This window comes from Heterocephalus glaber, unplaced genomic scaffold, assembly GCF_053883595.1.
Source record: "Heterocephalus glaber isolate CG9 unplaced genomic scaffold, H.glaber_assembly_v1.0 deba00000347, whole genome shotgun sequence".
Lineage (NCBI taxonomy): Eukaryota > Metazoa > Chordata > Mammalia > Rodentia > Bathyergidae > Heterocephalus > Heterocephalus glaber.
This window is the reverse complement of record NW_028258143.1, coordinates 29,111,534-29,131,060: the sequence shown is the minus strand read 5'-3', so window position 1 is coordinate 29,131,060 and position 19,527 is coordinate 29,111,534. Positions and strand designations below refer to the sequence as shown.

The following is a 19,527-nucleotide window of genomic DNA, read 5'->3' as shown; positions in this document are numbered from 1 at the left end:
GTGAGCAAAGCAGACCTGCCCTCTCCCCTTGTGGAGCTTGTAGTCTAATGTAATCTCTAAGCTTTAGGGTATGCTGTCTGAAGCCATGCAGCACAATCCTTTGGGATAGAGGAAGAAATTAGTATAATGGTATTGCAATTTAATATTTTAATTCCTTTAAAATATTTATTTTGGAAATATGCTTATGTGATATATGCGCTCAATAATGTTAAGTTGGTAAGGATACAGAAATCAAAGTATGATTGCTTCTTGGCCTTTTGGCTAAGATCAAGTGTAGAAATCAAAGTATGACTACCCAAAGAAAAACTTTATTCTTTGTAACAGTTTCACTCCATTCTATTGTACCTATGTCACATGCTTAAGCTTAATCATTTTCTTCAGTGGACATTTTACAATAGTCTTTAACATCTATATGAATTTCAGTGCAAATTAAAAACTGCAGAAGTTTTGTCCTTTGTAAAATTTTTATCAAGATAGAACATACTTCAGAGTTTCTAACTTCATGTTGGAAATTTGATTAGGTAAAGTGAATACACAATTTTTACTTAATTTTCTATCTAACAAGAGGTAACTGTTGTAAGTATACTGTTTATGGCTAATAAAATATTTAAAAATTGTGTTTATATAGAATCCTCCAGTTCCCCAGACCAGTTAAACTGGAAGACCTGAGGTCTAAAGCTAAAATTGCCTTTGGACAGTCTATGGATCTGCATTACACCAATAATGAGGTAAATATGTACGGTTTAATTTTTAGTAGTCCTTATTTTGGAAAATAGTGTGTTCATTTAAGAGACTGTTTTTAGGAATGTGTGTTTAATTTTTTTTTTTTTTTTGGTATCGGGGCTCAAACTCGGGTCCTTGCACTTGTGAGGCAGGTGGCGGAACCACTGTGCTAAATCTCCAATGCAGGACTTTGTGTTTTTATTTAGTGATTGGTAAGAATATGTCTGATGAATAAAATATCAGATAAATTTATAACTCTTAACAGATTAAAATGGACTTTTTTGCATTATAGAAAGTATTTATAGAAGATACTTATGCTTATTGAATAAGAATTTATACTAGAAGGAATTATGTATGCTAGTTGGATTTTTTTTTTTTTTTTTGCATAGTTCAACATTTTTAATTGACTCAACAATTCCACTTCCAGGAGAATGCTATAGGAACACTCAAACAAGCACACAAGGATATATGTACAAAGATGTTTGTTGCAGCATTACTTGTAGTGAAAACACAGAATAGATTCATTATTAGACCACAAGGGAGTGGTTTCATGCATTACGTTACACTGTATGGAATTTATTTTATTTTATTTTAAAAAATTTTTTTTCCCCATTAACTTTATTGGTACATTTTAGGTATAAAATACAGTTACATTCATCATTGGGATCTTGTACCATTACATGAGTCTCTTGGTTCTTATTTTTTTTTCCCTTCCCTTGCCCTCCCTTTACCGCCTCCACCCTTCCCTATTTGCAAAGACCTTGTTTACATTTTTTTCCCCCTCTTCTCATATTTTTTCCTTTCCCTTTTCTCCCTTCCCCTACCCCTCCCAATTCCCCTGCTCTTTTAGACCTTTTCTTCCTGTTAGACAATATCAGTTATACATTTTTTAAATTACAATATTAAGATCTAGGAGACATTACCACAGATTTTACAGAATTTAAAAGGATATAGAAAGCATATTACAAAAATCTTTTTTGAAATAAATTTGACAACTTCTAAGAAGTAACTTGGAAGACAAATTAATGAAACTAACTGTGGAGGAAATATAAAATTTGAATAGCACCTATTAAAGAAAGTATATTCCTAGCTTGAAAACCTACCTATATGAAAACAGCAGGCTCATAAACATTCTAACTGATAAATTATATCAAACATTTAAAGCAGAAAAAAGAAGGAACACTTCTCCTCTCATTTTAGGAACTCAACATTGTGCTAATCCTAAAACTGGATAAAGATAATAGAAGAAAAAAGTATGAACATAGATAGAAATTTGTTTAACAAAACAAAGTATTAGAAGTCAGATCTGGCAGTATGTAGAAAGTGGTTTTATTATAGGGATGGCAGTGTTGGTTCAGCATTGGAAGATCCACCTCCAAAAGTAATCATTTTAACAGAGGAAAGGAGAAAGCCATATGATCCTGTCACTAGTTGGAGAAAAAGTATTGGACTAAATTCTACAGCTGTTCATGGTAAAAGCTATCAGGAGACTAGAAGTAGAACAGAAACTTCTCAACAGATGAAAGACATGTACTCCACACTTCCAGCGAGAATGCCTTATATGAACGGAGAAGATGCAATGCTTTCTCCTTAAGGTGGGGAACAAGGGCAGATATGCTTACTCTTTATCTGTCCATTAAACTTTGAAACCTAGTCCCCACCAAACTAGTCTGGCAATAAAATGACACAACTAGGATAGGATTGGCACGGCAGAAGCAAAATCTTTATATGTAGATGAAATGATCATCTACAGAGAAAATACTAAGAAATCTCTAGAAGCCCCTAGAACTTGTACTTGAATTTAGCAGGATTAGAAAACACAAGGTATATATAAAAATTCAGGTCTGTGTATACCTACTATAAATGAAGAACTGGATATTGAAATGTAAAAGTTATGTAGGAGTACAAAGGACCCAGAAAAACCAAAACCAAAAACAAAAACAGTGTTGGAAGATGTTTAGCACCCAATTTTAAGACTTCTTCTAAAGCTACAGTAATCAAGGCAGTGTTGATGTAAGGAAAGACATATAGATCATTGGAATAAAACAGATAATCTAGAAATAGAACCACACATATATGGTCCACTGAATTTTGAAAGATTATTTAACATTAGCATTTTATAGAATATAAACTTGATTCAAGAGCCGAGGAAGAGATAGTGTTTTCATCAAACGGCACTAGAACACCTCGTATCCGTATGTAAAAAATTAACCTCAACCCTTTTTTCCATACATGAAAATAACTTGAAGGGATCTATGAACCTAAATAAGAAAGCCTAAAAGTATAAAACTTTAAGAAGAAATTATAAGGGAAAATACTTACGAATTCAGGGTAGGCAAGAACTACCTAGGATACAAAAAACATGATGTATAAAAGAAAAAAAATTGATAAATGAGATTCCATCAAAATTTAGAACTTGAAATGACATCATTAAAATGAAAAGTAGTCCTTAAACAGACCGTATTTACAATGCATATAACCTATGAGCAGAATATATAAAGAATTCTTAGAGTTCATTAATAGACAACCCAATTAAAATGTAGACATAAGATGATAAATAGCCAGTATAGCACAAGGAAAGGTGTGCAACTCTAGAATCAGAAAAATACTAATCAGTACAATAATAAGATTGAATTATACACTCATTAGGGAGATGAAGTCAAAAGTTTTAAAAGCCTTGTCATGACTTTTTCTTTTTGTTGGATTCTTCCCCTTTGCTTTTAATTTGTCACGCCCAGTGGATTCATTCTGCTCTATTTCCTGGGGTTGTGATCCTCATTGTCTTTTCCTAGGGTATTGTCTAAAATTTTGTGGAGTGCTGGTTTGGTATTCATGAAGTTCCTGAGGTGATCTTTATCATGAAAGTATCTTATTTCTCCATCCATTTTGAAAGATAGTTTTTCAGGGTACATCATTCTGGGTTGGAGGCTGTTTTCCTTTAGGGCTTGAAATACATCACTCCAAGCTCTTCTTGCTTTGAGGGTTTGCATTGAGAAATCTGCTGTGATTCTGATGGGCTTTCCTTTGTATGTGATTTGTTTCTTTTCTCTCACTGCTTGTAGAATTTTGTTCTTCTGTTGGATTTCTGGAATCCTAACCATTATATGCCTATGTGTAGATTTGTTTTGATTAAGGCTAGCTGGAGTCCTATATGCCTCACTTATCTGTATGTCAAGTTGTTTTCCCCTCCTTGGGAAGTTTTCTGCCATCACTTCTGTGAACAGTTTTTTTTATGTCATCTGCACTCTCTCCTCTTTCTTCATTAACTCCAGTCAGTCTTATGTTATTCTTCTTTGCATCATCTAGCAGCTGCTGGATTGATTTCTTATGTTCCCTTACAATTTTAAAGCAATTTTTCTTTTCCTGGTCACTAATTGCAATCTTATCTTCTATATGTGAAATTCTATCCTCACATTGGTTCATTCTGCTGCACAGAGTTTTGATGGAGTTTTTAATCTCTTGGAAATCTGTTTGTATCTGTTTTATGGATTCCATTTGTTTCCTATGTTGGGATTCCATCATGTTCCTCAGATCCTCTATTTTTTTAATCTGTGTCCTCTCTAGATTTATTAATCATGTCTTGCACCATGAGCAAAATCTTTGCTGTTATCTGAGTAATTATTTCTGATTTCATTTTTCCCAGATCCTCTTTTGTTGCCAGTTCAGAGAGTCCAGGTGGTTGAGTATCAGATTGTTCCGTCTCGTTTCCCTTTGGGGTTGCTGTAGGTGATCCAGAAGTCTGTTTTTGAGGCTTGTTTATGTGTCTTCCCATTTCCATGGGTGGGTGGGGGTGCTTCTGGCACCCACGTGGCTCACCTTCTCTGCCCTGGGAGCTTGGGATGGCAGCGGGGGAGCTTCCTTCCAGGTGCTGGTACTGGCTGAGCTTCACTGCCCTAGGAGCCTGGGATGGAGGTGGGGGAGCTTCCTTCTGGGTGCTGAGACCAGCTCACCTTCTTGGCCCTAGGAGCCTGGGATGGAGGCAGGGAGCTTTCTTCAGGGTGCTGGGACCTGCTCACCTTCTTGGCCCTAGGAGCCTGGGATCTATACTCTATAGAATTTCAAGAATCAGTATAGGAAATAAATACCATGGAGTCACATGGTTGTGGTTTTACAAGTATACCCTGTTCTTTCTAGCTTTTCACACCTTTATATATCCCATTCTCTCACTGGAATCCCTTTCAGTCTTTCTTTCCCTGCTCCCCACCCCCTACACTAGGAAGGGATGCAAAGACCCAAATAGAGGCTGCTTGTGATGGTGGTGCTGACCCCTCTCAAAGCACTTAACAAGCTGTGCACTCACAGGCCTGACTTCCCTATGAGTGTGTGCACGTTGTATCCACTCATATATACCAAAGGTTAGTAAACACTTGTTAGGGACTGATTACTTTCAGTGACTTTGCACACCTCTCTTTTATCTTGCATTTCAGTGTAATTCCGAAGTCTTCCCAGTAGGGAAGTCTGCATCACAAAATCTGCAAAAACCCTCAGTTCTCCCTGCTTCCTTTTGATTATTACACTTCTAGTCAACTTCCCTCAGTCCTCGGACTGGGTTCTTCATATGTGGACAACCTCTGGAATCTAAAGGTGGGTTCTCTTAACTATCCAACCAGTTAACAAAGAGCAGCAAAAAATGATCTTTCAATAGAGGTGTGTCTGCTACTTTCCAAGTAGAGGGGCTCTCTGCTAACTCATCACATCCAAACCCCTCAAATGGACTCAAGTGGCCTCCCTGTTCCCCTGTCAGCAGAAATTATGCCAGTGTCCAATCTTTCCAATGACTGACATAGTATGAACATCGAGGGTAGGATCTGTACACTCCATTTTATGCCTTGGTTCAGGATCTACTACAGTACTACCTACACCATTTGAGAAAGCATAATTTGTAGAATTCTGTCTGGACTGTCTTCTTGTACTCTGGACTTTCAATTTCTGCTTACAAAAGGAGCAGCATTAGACCTATAGTTTGGAGTTTACGCACAGTAGTGCCTATAACACCTACCACAGGATGCTGCTGATGCTGACATTTTACAAAGATTAAATAGATGTCTGTTCCTGGCCATTAATCTTACTGTGATTGTGGTCAGGGCATGAGGCATTTGCACTTGCTGTCCACCTGGGAATGGCCTTTTACTGAGAAGGTCTGTGAACTCAGTGGACCCAGTAGGGTAACTGCTCAGCCTTCCTTCCTTTCTGGTGGCCCCTTACCACCTGAGCTCCAAGGATAGATCATGATCATGTATGGTCACACCTAGCAACTGGTGCAGAAAGAGGGATATGACCATGAAATCTTAATGCTTCAGTTGCTACATGCAGCCAACTTATGGCTGTGAAGGGACAAGTTGATGTTGGGGACAGAAGGGAGGGGGGAAGAACCTGGGACCTTGATGACATCATTGAGCCACTGAAGCTGTTTCTTCTGATTAACAAGCATCCTTTGTTAAAGCCAGTTTGAGTAGGGGTTTCTTCTATTTAGAGCCAAAACCAGCCTGACTCTTATCTAATTTAAAGTACTGAATGTTCACTTGAATCTAAGTTTCAAATACAGTCCTTTTTTCAACTTTCCAAGGTGCTTCTTTATCCCTGGTTTATCAGGCAACTTTCTTCTGAATGCACTTCCCGAAGAGTATGGTCATCCAAACAAATTTTCATGAGCAGCTATGTTCTCTGATTGTGCCAAGTATAGTACACTATAGTCGGTACCTTTGGAGCAGAGTGCACATGTCCTTTTTTCCATCCTTTCTGCAACCTGAAAGACAGCAGTGGGGCGGGGAACCTGGTCCTTTGCAGGCTGGGCCTCAGGGTCACCCAATAGCTCAGGCGGCGACGGCGACAGACAGAGACAGGGACACCTGAGCCATGCCTACCCGCTGCAGTGGCCTGGAGCTGCTCCTGGAAGTGTGGGGCGGTGCTGTTGTCTGGAATTTTCTTTTATGTTTTATTTTTACATACTTTTCTTTTTGTGGTACCAGGGGTCGAACTCAGGACCTTGTGCTTGCGAGGCAGGTGCAGCACGACTGAGCTAGATCCCCAGCCCATGTTGTTGTGGTTTTTGAGACGGGTCTCACTATGTAGTTCAGGCTGGCCTTGAACTGTGAAGCCAGATCTGGCCTCAAACTTGAGGCAGTCCTCTTGCATCAGCCTCTGAGTGCTGAGGCCAGAGATGTGCGCCACCATGCCCAGCCCCTACATACTTTATTATTGAACTGCCTTTTACTCTTATACTGTATTTGGCTATAGGCAGCAAAACTTTGGTAATTAGATAATTCGTTAAGACAAAGGATTCTTTTAATGTAGGACATGATTAGATTGTCATGCTTATGCTTGAGTCCATATATGTGATCATGAAGGCTCACTCTGGCATTGAGGTGCTCTGTGTTCCTGAGAAACACCTTTTTAGTCTTTAGGATTGGATTAGGTGGTTTCCAAGTTTTCTTACAGTTCTTGAGGAACAATTTAGTTAATGGGTTAATTTTTTTAATCTTCAGAAAATATTTATTGAGAGCCGGGCATGGTGGCACACGCCTGTAATCCCAGTGCTTGGGAGGCTGAGACAGGAGGATTGCAGCGAGTTTGAGCCCAGCCTGGGCTACATAGTTCAGGGCCAGCTTGAACTACAATGGAGACCCTGCCTCAAACACCCTCCCCGCTCCAAAAAAAGAAAAGAAAATATTTATTGAGTTTTTCAGGCTTAATGCTGTGACTTATGAGTTACAGCTCCTCACAGGGTAGGCAGTGTAGACTTGTAGTAAAAACAGACACTAATAAATGCGTTGTTTAAATATATAATGTTATTTGAAGGAAATCCTTGAGGTATTTTTGTGATAATGAAAACAAAGGCAGTAAGTATCAAGAAATTTCTGGTTAAAAAAAAAAAAGAAATTTCTGGTATTAAGAAAGCTAGCTGAGGTGGTGATATTTATACACAATAGGAGAAGGCAGCCTTGCAAAGAGTTTCAGGGGAAGAATGTTGGTGAGAGAGAACAGCTTGAGAGCAGTGTATACAGAGGTCCCTAGCAAAGATACCAGAGGGGATGAAGTGCACCAGGATGCTTAGTAAAACCAAATGCAAAGGAGCACAGTGAAAGTGCCTTGCAAATGGTAAAGCATTGTACAAAATAAAACATTTGAAAATAGATTTTAAATAATTTAAAACTTAATTAAATGGTGATATACCAAGCAGTGTTTGTCTAAAGAAACCCCTTACGGCTTAGAGTTGAAATTATCTTGATAAAATAAAAATCCATATTCTAAACAGTATCTCTGAACAAAATGATAAATATTATACTGCAGTAATGTTTTGACGGGGGTGGTGGTGGTGGTACTGGGGATTGAAACCAGGACCTTTACATTGAGCTACATTCCTATCCCTTTTTGATTTTTATTTTGAAACAGGGTCTCACTAAGCCTAGGCTGCGTTAGTACTTACATTCATCTTGCCTCAGCCTCCCAGAGTGCTGGGATTATAAGGGTGGGCCACCACACTAGCTGAAATTTTATTGTTCAAATACTTTTTAAGGTTTCAGTTAGTCATGACATATCTTGTTGCTCAACCTTATCTTGGCACTTTATTTCTGTTTATGCTAGTTTCATTTTTACCTGCCAGCCCCTGACATTCTGAGGGGTTTTCTAGACATATGGCCCAGGAGCTGATGAATATTATAGGAGTATGGAGGTGGAGAATGGGGGTGAGGAGGATGGATTCCACTTGTCCAGAGTGGTAGCTTGATAGTAGATAATATACTCTTAATTTTTTTAGTTTTTTATTTTTTGGTACCAGGCATTGAACTCATGACCTTGCATTTGGGCCCTAGGTAATATACTGTACATGGGGCTCCTTCCCTTCCTTGTTTTCCATATCCCCCTACCAGTGTCTCCTGGTATCCTTTCCTATAGAAATAATTTGAATCCTTATCTTACAGTATGATTCTGAAGGAATCAAGACATGATCTTTTTTCTTTTAAATCTCAAATTGTTTATCATGGAAAACTTCCACATGCCAGGAACATTAACAATACAACATTGTTTTGATCTCCTGACCTAGTAGGTCTATTAAGAAAAATGAGGTTAGTTTGACATTTGTGTTATACCTCTACTATCTCCTAGAATTGCTGTTTTTTTCTTCAGAGCTGTCCCAAGTTTTTTTGTTGTTGTTTTATTGTGTTTTTTTGCTTTTTGAGACAGGGTCTCACTCTGCAGTCCAGGCTGGCCTCAAACTTAGGTCAGTCCTCCTGCCTCAGCCTCCTGAGTTATTTTTGTAATTTTTTTCTGTCTTGGGAATTGACATCAAGTTAACTGATCTGCAATTTTAGGAATCCTTTTCCATTTGTAAAAATTGAAAATTTCTTTATTTTTTTCATGGTTTTGGAAGGATTTCTGTGTGCAGTTCTGCCATTATATGTGAGTGGCCGCTTGGCAGGAATGTGGTAGAGATGTCATTAGGGAAGGTTTCATTTAAGACTTGTTGTAGCCCTAAAGTTTTGTGAGAATTTGTGATTCTGTTAAACAGTCCTGATTTCTGTCCTGACATACTGTTCCAAATCAAATGCAGGACCTTCAGTGTTGGTGGTACTAGTGCTATCTTACAAGTGATGTTTTGTGTGGCTGTGAACAAACGAAAAACTCATGTAGAGTTTATTTCACATCTATAAGTATCATTTTCTAATAGAAAATAAATTTCTTTGTTTAAAATGAACTGTTATTCTGTGAAGATGTAGTTTTCCAGAATTAAAACAACTAAGAACTTTAAAGTTCACAATGGGGCTGTAATTTGTATGTCTCGCTGCTGGGCTGCTCCGATTTGAATTCGGTTGAATTTGACCATTTGGCTTGAACCACTGGTGGTACATGACTGTCCCACCCGATGGCTTGTGTGCTTCTCAGGGGGTCTTTGATCATACTAATGGAAAGAAATGCATTGATTTAGCAGACCAGATGTCATCAGATTATAGTTCTTAAGAAAAATATTAAATGGTAAAAGGTATTAAAGAATTGTAGTACAGCTAATTTGTGGCATAACAGTTGTAAATGCATATTATGTACATCAGCAATGGGGTATTCATAAGACTTCCATGTTAAAATTTAGAGAATTAATTATAAACCTGTGAAGAAATGTCATGGATGCAAATTACTCAAACAGGCACTTTAAAAGTTTATTTAGGATTGACAAGAAGCATGAGAATGTTACTGAAAATTATCTGAAAAAGTGAGTGCCATGGTGGCTGCAAAAAAAGCTAAATGTGATATGATGTTTTGCATGCTCCACACACATCAACTGCCTTTATGTATAAAAATACTTTAAAGAAATTCATGAATATAAATGTTTCTTTTAATTTAATGAAATAAATGTGATTATTGTAATAATGTTTTAATTGGCATGAATAATATTAATACTTATATTTGGGCAGTAAATACTCAGATTCAAGCAACTAAATAGATTTGGTCAATTTATAGACTTTTGATTAATTTTATTAGTAAAATGACTAATAGAAGTGATTAGGTCCATTTGGTACAAGCCCCCTATGGGGCAGTCATGCATGTGCTGCTGGTGGTTCAAGCTGGTGGAAACGTGTTAAGACTGGGATTGGTTGAGTTTTTAGGTTTGCTCTATATTTAATAAGGTGCAGGCAGTGTGTCTGTGTGTGTTGTGAGAGATGAGTATGGAGGTGGTCCAGCAAAGGAAGGATTTTCTAAGATCTTTCCTATCTTAGATGAAGAGAACACAAAAATGGGCAGTTTTCATATATTGCTAATGTAAAGTCATAAAGATAATGTGCTTTTTAAAAATTTGTTATATCAAATGTATTCTTAATATCAATTTTTAGTTTCCTCTCCAGAAAGGACTTATATTAACATACAGTTTATTTACTGAAAATAGCCCAGAGGGAAATAGATTTCATGAATGAAGCCAAAATAAATTTACCAAGCAGGAAAATGTTCTGTGATTTATTATTTAGCATAATTTAGAGAAGCTAGGACTTCTTTGTGATTGTCTTCATTTTGCTGTGTATACCGGATGACCTGAGAACATGGGGGGTATCACATCAGGGCTATGAAGAACAGAACACTGGAGATAGGAATACAGTGTACCAATATGACTCATAGTGAAGTGAAAGGAATTTAATTATGCTTATCTATTAGATCAGACTCATAACTTTTAGCTACAAACAAAAATTGAGAGTAAAAATTTAAATATAGAGCAAGTAATATAAGCAGACTATATGATGGGATTTATATTCATTCTAGTTTATATTTATACCTAGCAACCTTTCTTAAAATGAGTGTTTGTTGTTTTTTTTTTAAATAAAGAAATCTGCAGAGTGAATGCACACTGTGCCCACTTGTGGATTTGGGTGCAGATTGAACTCTCATTCCTGTCATACTTTTTAAACATTTACCACATACTGTACCTGCTTCCTGCTGTGTTCCGCTGGAGCATGGGTCCTCTTCCTCGGGATTTTGTAGTGTAGAGGACCCCAAACTAAGTAGGTCTTACATTTAAACGGCTCACATCCTGTGATTGTAAGAAGTGGTTAAGAAGTGTGGGATATGCGATATGTTCGCTTGTTTGTACTTTGTCCCTCTTTTAATGAAATGGAATATATTTTCTTTTCATTAACAGAGTCATCTTAAGCTGCAAAGCTGACTTTTTGTTTGTTTGTTTGTTTGTTTGTAACTGGGGCTTGAACTCTGCACTGAGCTTAAACTCTTTTTATTTTTTGAGACAGGGTCTTGCTTGCCAAGTGACTAAGTTGCCCCTGCTCGGCTTAAACTTGCAGTCCTTCTCCCTCAGCCTCCTAGTACTGGAATTACAGGTGGATACTGCCATGCCTGGCTAAAGCTGACTTAAAAAAAAAAGAAACATAATTTTGATTTTCTTAAATTGTGTGAAACATTACTTTTTCTCATTGATCTCTCAGGCACTTTTGTTCTCTGTATCTCATCCATGACAGGGCCACTGAAAGCAGAATCCCACATTCAGGTTTACCATGGGATGGCTGACCCATTTAGCTTACTTGTAATGCATAGTAGTCTGGTCACCAGGGTCAGGGAAATGAACCCCAGGTGAACTACAGGTTGCACTTTGTTGCTTAGTGGCACATCTTCATGGTAGCTGTCATATACGCTCAAGATTTGGTATGTCAAAAAGCATGCAAGGTGAGAGTGCAAATCAGCGGTTACTACTGGGAAAAAGTTATTTATGCAGATGAAAAGTTGTATCTTTATTTCATATAGTTTGTGTACCCCTTAATGCTGTTTTGAGATGAACATGCTATACATTAAATTTAGCTTTAAGGTGGAAATATTCTAACAGATTATTTTACTTGAGGAATGTAATGTTTAATAGAGCAAAAATTTTATCCTAGCCTTTTCTTTTTTTTTGGTACCAGGGATTGAACTCAGATCCTTGAGCTTGTGAGGCAAGTGGTGGAACCACTGAGCTAAATCCCCGGTCCTATGCAAAAATTTTAAATACTCATATTCATTCTAAGATTTCAGCATTGGTAGGACAGGGAGAACAAAATATAAATATACTCATTCAGGTTTTGATTATAGTAACAAGTCAAAGAGAATACTGTTTTGAGATGTGTAACTTCCTAGTAGTGGAGATGCTTGTGAGATGGCTGTCTGATCCCACATGTCCTTTTCAGTTGGTGATTCCATTAACTACCCAAGATGACTTGGACAGAGCTGTGGAACTCTTGGATCGTAGTATTCATATGAAGAGCCTAAAGATATTACTTGTAATCAATGGAAGTACACAGGTATGAATTGACATTTTTTTCATTAAGTATTATAGGATGTATCCTTTAAAATTCACTGTAAGAAATAGTTAAAATTCTATAATCTTTTATGTATTTTCAACATATATGTGTAAATTTACACATTTTAATATCCTTGTTCCTTAAAACCACATAGTCAAAATTACAAATAAGAATATGTTTATATGAAACTGACCATTTAGGAAGAATTACATTAGGATGGAAATGTCTTTTGTTTGTTTGCTTGTTTTTTTTAAGACAGAATCTCACTGTTGCCTCTTGCCCAGTCTGGTGTCTTAACTCCTGGGCTCAAGTGATCTTTCTACCTCAACCTCCAAGTTGCAGGGATTATAAGAGCAGGCAACTCTCTTGGCAGGATTTAATTTTCTAAGAGTAGAAGATTGATGGCCCACCAACAATGCAGAATTGCTAGGTTGGATTTGGTTGGGGAGAGGACTCTGTTTAAAGCCCCAAAGGAGAATAATAACATCAGTTGTCCTTTTTCCTTTGTAGGCTACTAATTTAGAGCCATTGCCATCACTAGAAGATTTGGATAACACAGTATTTGGAGGAGAGAGGAAAAAACGGCTTTCTATAATAGGTAAGAAAGCTAGTATATGAATCATGAAATGGGTGGTTTCTGAGTTTCTTTTCCATTTTTATTTTTGTTTTTATTTTTAATTTTTTTTACTTTTTATTTTTTGGTACCTGGGATCGAACTCAGGGCCTTGCGTTTGTGAGGCAGGTGGCGGAACCACTGAGCTAAATCCCCGGCTCTCTTTTCTATTTTTAAATGTAGGCCAAATCCTAAACATATCCTGATAAATAACACCCTATTTTTATATTCTTTTTTTTTATTCTGTTATTTATCAAGTTAAAATGACTTTCTAGAAACTGATGTCCCTTGTAAATTAATTTCATGTACTACAGGATTACCAGTCTCCTACTTAAATTCTTTCTTTATATACTCAGGGTATTTTAATGTTTAACAAATTTAAATAAAACTTTGAGGAGGTTTTAATTATATACATAGGATGGAGGGAAAAAATTAAAATAAGTAATTCTAGTACATTAAAATTAATAGGCTAAATTCTAGGTTCCTAACTCTTTCTCTAGGGTTTTAGTTATTCCTGAGAACACTACCAAAATAAAAAATTGTTAAAAATTTCCAGATTATGCTTTGTTACTACTTTCCTAATACTTAATTTTTATTTACCATTAATAGTGCATTACTATAATTGAGCCTGTGATACAAAGAAATAAAGATCCCATGTACTGTATTGTAAGGTGGCCTCACTGGGGAGACATGGGCAAAGTAGAAGTGTTCTTAACTCCCCAGTTCTGTGTATCATCTTCAGTTTGTATAAAACATTAGCAATCTACATGTAATAAAAAGCACTCCATTGCTCAAAAACCATGGCATATATATTTTTACCAATAGGGGAGAGGGTGTGGTCATTAAAGATAGCATGAGAGCATGTACAAGGGATGAATTTGAAGGAGAAAAGTAGAAGAGAAGGAGAAACAAGGATAGGGAGGAAGTAGAGTGGGGTAAAGGAAGAGTTTAGATTGGGAGTCCAAAAGATTGGTAAGAGAAGAGGATTATTAATAATAAAAGGGATTACAGGGCCAGGGATTTAGCTCAGTGGTCCTGCCGCCTGCCTCGCAAGCACAAGGTCCTGAGTTTGATCCCCAGTACCAAAAAAAAGGGATTACATTGGCCTCGACCACCAAAAAATTGTCTTCTCCTCGTCCCCCGAAAAACTATTTATGACCATTCATGACCATTCTGTAAGTGTCTTGTCTCAGATTGTACTTTTCAGAAGTGCTAGAAATGAGATTAACAGAGATGATACATAAGTAAAATAAAAATAGCTTGTCCTTATTGAGATATAGTTGGATATAATTTAAAAATTTGGTGACAGAACATTTGGGATAACTGTTTTCAAATTTCAGTTCTTTGATTAACAACCTTAGAACAGTAAATTTGTCCTGTCCTCATCTTCAAATATAGCAATATATTGAGAGAACACTTACATATTTTACTCTTCAAACTGGAAAACATGACTACTGTTAGTTATTCATTTCCTTCTTTATTGTATCTATCATTTTAAAATAAAACCCAGCCATTTCACTTTAGTCATATTAGAACGAAATGTACTAGTTACATTGATATTTTAAATTTTTCTTAAAAAAATTTGGACTAAATACCTTAGTCTTATTATACTAATAAGTATTGTTATTATTTTACTTCAGTACCAGCATAACAAAAACTAGAAATTGTCTAGAATTACCAAGAGTGTGTTAGCATGCCCATATTAACACAAGAAGGTTGTGTTTTCAAGTAAGGAAATGATGAAATTTTCATACCTCGTATTTCTTCCCTATCTCCTTTTAGTAGTTGAATATATTGATTATCTTTTCTAAATGAGATATATAAAAGAAGTAAAAGTATTTGGGGGCCGGGGATTTAGCTCAGTGGCACCACGCCTGCCTCACAAGTGCAAGGTCCTGAGTTCGATATCCTGTACCAAAAAAAAAAATTGGGAACCAGTGTAATACTTATGATATGGTTCTCTAACAAGCCTAAACCAACCCTGACTCAAAGTTGGATCCCTCCCTACTCATTTTGTAGACAAATGTAGACGGTGATCTCTCTCTTATGCACATTTCTTGGTAATTATTTTGCTCTCTTATTTCCCTAACAAGTGCTGGCATATACAGTACTTACAATGACCCCTTTACCTAAAACTAAAAGTTGTTTTTTTTTTTTTTTTGGTTTAAATTTAACCCAGATGCTCACATTACTGCTCCATATCTGTGCTTTTGGTTTGTTTTTGTGTTTTTGAGATACTGGGGATTTGAATGCAGGACCTTCCCACTGAATGGCATTCCCAGCCCTTTGTGTATTTTTTATTTTGAAACAGGGTCTTGCTAAGTTACTAAGTTGCCCACACTGGGCTCAAACTTGTAATCCTGCCTCAGCCTGCCAGAGTGCTGCGATTACAGGCATGTGCCACCATGACCAGCTTCCATATCTGTTTTATGATCTCATTTCAAAAAATTACAAGAAGGGGGAGAAGTTATGTTAATAAATATAGCATCATTTCCACACAATCAAAAATAAGATCACCTTTTGTCTTATAAGAATTAATGATTAATGAAATGAACTACCTTAATTGAATGGCAGATTTTCAATTTTTCCTTTTTTTCTGTTTTTCTAAGCTGTGACAAAATTTAGATTCCAGAAATATGACTTACCATAAAGCCTAATTTTAAGTACTCCAAAATAAAATCCAAGACTCCAAACTTAAAATGCTCTAATAGGGGTTATATGACTAAGAAGAAGTATTTTCACTTTAGATTTCTAAAGATTAAAGAAAAGGAATAGAAAGCAAATGAGCATGGCATATGTTCATTGTGAATGATTTTACCATCACAACATCCTTGCAAAGAAGGGGTTTAGGCCCTTGTTTATAGGTGGAAGATAGGTTCATGATGATCAGGTAACTTCCCCACAGACTCCCAGATGGTAAACAGCTGGAACAGGGATTTAAACTAAGGGCCAACTCCAGACTCCAACTCCAGCCCCACTGCATCATGATGCCTTCCCCAGATTATGTTGAAAGCTAACACATATGCGTTATTTCTGGAAGCTCAGAGCAGTGGCATTTATCCAAGATTCTCTAGTGTGTTATAAACCCAGGATGCAATTATCAGCAGTCAGACAAACCTTGAGGTGGAAGTTTAGAAAACCTAAAAATCTTAAAGTTTTACAAATACGAATGTACTGGTAACTTAATAAATACTGGATTTCATTTGTTAAAGTTATTTTTATGTAGTTCAGAAATATACATTATTTAAACAAAAAAGTTATTTCCTTGCTGATATATACAAAATCTTACATTTTTTCTCCTTTGAGGTCCCACTAATAGAGATAGAAGTTCCCCTCCCCCGGGATACATTCCAGATGAATTACACCAGGTTGCCCGGAATGGATCATTCACTAGCATCAACAGTGAAGGAGAGTTCATTCCAGAGAGCATGGACCAAGTAAGCCCAAGTTGGAGGCTGCTTTTCATTTCATTTAAAGGGGTATTGGTCAGGGACAGTGTGATTTGGCAGATACCTGGGTGTGTGTCTGTATCTGTCTTCCTTCTTAGATGAACAGGATAGCAAAATATAGAAAAATGTCCATTCATTTACATCTGCCTTTTATCTATTGATGTTTTAAAAGAACTTGTTTCTTATATTGTTCATCCATAAATGAATGAATGTATGGATTTGTTTTGTAATTCTCGATTAACACTCAAATTTTTTAAATTAACACTTAAAAGAGTAAAATTTGGCCCGTTTAACTTTATGAAGCTGAGCATACCTTTCTTTTTTTTTTTTTTTTTTTTGGTACCGGTGATCAAACTCAGGACCTTTCGCTTGCGAGGCAGGCGGCGAAACCACTGAGCTAAATCCCTGGCCCTTTCCATACCATTTTTTAAAAATACCTCAGTTTTTTGGCATTGAAATGTTTTCCTGGAGCTGCCTTTATTCCCTCAACATTGCATTGAATGCTCACTATTGCAGTGCATAACATTTGCTAAAAATGGAGTAGTCACTGTATCATTAGTTCCCCATTTGGGTGCAGACATTATTCAGTTTTCAGTAAGTAAAATCATGGGAAATATTCTAGTTTTTAATTAAATAATAGACTATAGAGAAAGCTTTATTTTTCTCTTAGGAAATATCGGAGCCATTGCTTACCTATGTGGGACATTTAGAGATGAGAAACACTAGAGAGTGACAAGGTTAGGCACATGGTTTCTTTTAGAGGTACTGAAAGTGTTCAAAAATTAAGGGTTGCTCAACTCTCAATATACTGAGAGCCAGTAAATTGTACACTTTAAATGGGTGAGTTTTATGAATTATATCCTAATAAAGCAGTTTTTTAGAAAAAAAAGGAAAACATAACTTTTGATTATATCACACTGAATCATGTTGGAACTCTTATTTTCCTAGATGCTGGATCCATTATCTTTAAGCAGCCCTGAAAATTCTGGCTCAGGAAGTTGTCCTTCACTTGACAGTCCTTTGGATGGGTAATGTTGATTATAATTTTGTGTTTTATTTATTCATTTGTTTTTTTGAGACAGAGTCTCTCTATGTAGTTCAGACTGGCCTTGAACTCACTATGTAGCTCAGGCTGGCCTCAGACTTGTGGTGTATCGTCCTACCTCAGCTTCCTGAGTGCTGGGACTACAGGTGTGCCCCACCACACCTGGCTGTTTTGTATTTTATTTAGTATGAGTGGGTAAATATGCACCCACAAAGCATTTAGAATTATAAGTAACTTCTTGTGGTAATTATATTACATTGAGAAGAATATAGTTAATTGATATTTATCTATATTGTTGACAAATGATACCTGATTACAATATTGGAGTATTTCTGTTTGCCAAAATTGTATGTTTGAAGGCAAATACAAACTTAAAATTTATTTATGTTTACTTTTAGAACTGTGCTCATGAAACTGTTAACCAAATTTTTCATTAATATGTTTGGTTTTAAATGCTTCTTGAATTGTTTCACTTGTTCAGTATTCTATTTATTCTGGCACAACATTAGAAATAATTTCCATTAACTACCTCTCTTGTGTAATAACTGTTGAGGATGGTAACCAAGATCTCTGCATTTGTGAACTTTTTGTTACAGTGCGCACTCACTTGGTCACAGCAGGATGTTGGTCTTGTTAGTCATCCAGTGTTCAGTCTCTCTGTGATTGCTTTATAAAAACAGGTTTTGGAGGGTTTTGTTTGTTTGTTTGTTTGTTTTTTGTTTTTTGTATTTTTGGTGCTTGAGGTCAAGCTTGGGGCCTCATGCATGTGAGGCATGTGCTTTACCATTGAACGACATCCCTAGCCCTATAAAAGCAAATTCTTGGGCCAGGGATTTAGCTCAGTGGTTCTACTGCCTGCCTTGCAAGCACAAGGACCCAAGTTTGAACCCCGGTACAAAAAAAAAAGCAAATTCTTAAAAGATAAATTATACTATTTAGGGATTTACATCTATTTTCTTATCAGTGTGTATATAAACCCTGTCTATTTCAGTGTCTACCTCAAGGTAGATATTTAAGAAATTCAGGGAAATGAGAAATATGTATGGAGTACTTAGGTATCTGGGATGCACTGCTGAACACCTGACTTCTAAAAACTTCATAGTTGGAAATTATTGTGTCCTTCATAAATGCAAAAGCAGTCTCAGAAAGATTATTTGGCCAGGTTACGCAGAACTCAGACTGAAACAACAGTGTTTCTAAACAGCTATGATTCCAGAACTTACTATTCTTACTGCTTTACTCTGTAGGTGAATTTTATGTATTTATTTATTTTTTGCTTGTTTTGTTTTTGATGTGGTACTGGGGATTGAACCAGGGTCTTGCTTGTAGAAGACAAGCACTCTATCAGTGAGCTACATCCCCAGCCCTGTAGGTGAATTTTAAAAGCCAGGCTCTTCAGCTATATGCACCAAACAAGTGTTTAAAAAGTTTCTCTTTCTTTTATGTTAATATTTCAGAGCTCCTTTATACATACGCATGCATGCATGCAGATAGATACAGGTAGTATGGCTTTAACAATTTTTACATGTTTTATTTACATATGTTCTTTTAATGTGGCATTTTCTATTTATAGAGAGAGCTATCCAAAATCACGAATGCCTAGAGCTCAGAGCTACCCAGATAATCATCAGGAGTTTTCAGGTTAGACAATATAAATTCTAAATATTTAAATTAAGTTTAGTAATATTTTGGCTGGGAGGGAGAGGGAGAGATTTTTTTTAAAACTCAAAATATGTGTAAATGTGCCTTTCATCACTAAAACCTGACTTTTTGTAACATATCTTTCATATATGTCTTAACAGACTATGATAACCCTATCTTTGAGAAATTTGGAAAAGGAGGAACATATCCAAGAAGGTATCATGTTTCATATCATCATCAAGAGTATAATGATGGTAAGTTTCTGGTAATTAGACCACCATAATAGTTTTTTTA

General features: G+C 36.5%; 1 protein-coding gene across 2 annotated transcripts in view; it reads left to right on the top strand.

Annotated features, from left to right (window-relative positions):
- Map3k2 (mitogen-activated protein kinase kinase kinase 2) overlaps nucleotides 1–19,527 on the top strand; it is a 94,439-nt gene that overhangs the window by 48,596 nt on the left and 26,316 nt on the right. For both annotated transcript variants that reach the window (XM_004835951.4, XM_087198461.1), the window contains 7 exons: nucleotides 629–728; nucleotides 12,372–12,485; nucleotides 12,996–13,083; nucleotides 16,405–16,535; nucleotides 17,496–17,575; nucleotides 19,166–19,233; nucleotides 19,395–19,487. In XM_004835951.4, coding sequence (XP_004836008.1) covers nucleotides 629–728; nucleotides 12,372–12,485; nucleotides 12,996–13,083; nucleotides 16,405–16,535; nucleotides 17,496–17,575; nucleotides 19,166–19,233; nucleotides 19,395–19,487 — 674 coding nt within the window. The remainder of the gene's footprint in view (nucleotides 1–628; nucleotides 729–12,371; nucleotides 12,486–12,995; nucleotides 13,084–16,404; nucleotides 16,536–17,495; nucleotides 17,576–19,165; nucleotides 19,234–19,394; nucleotides 19,488–19,527) is intronic.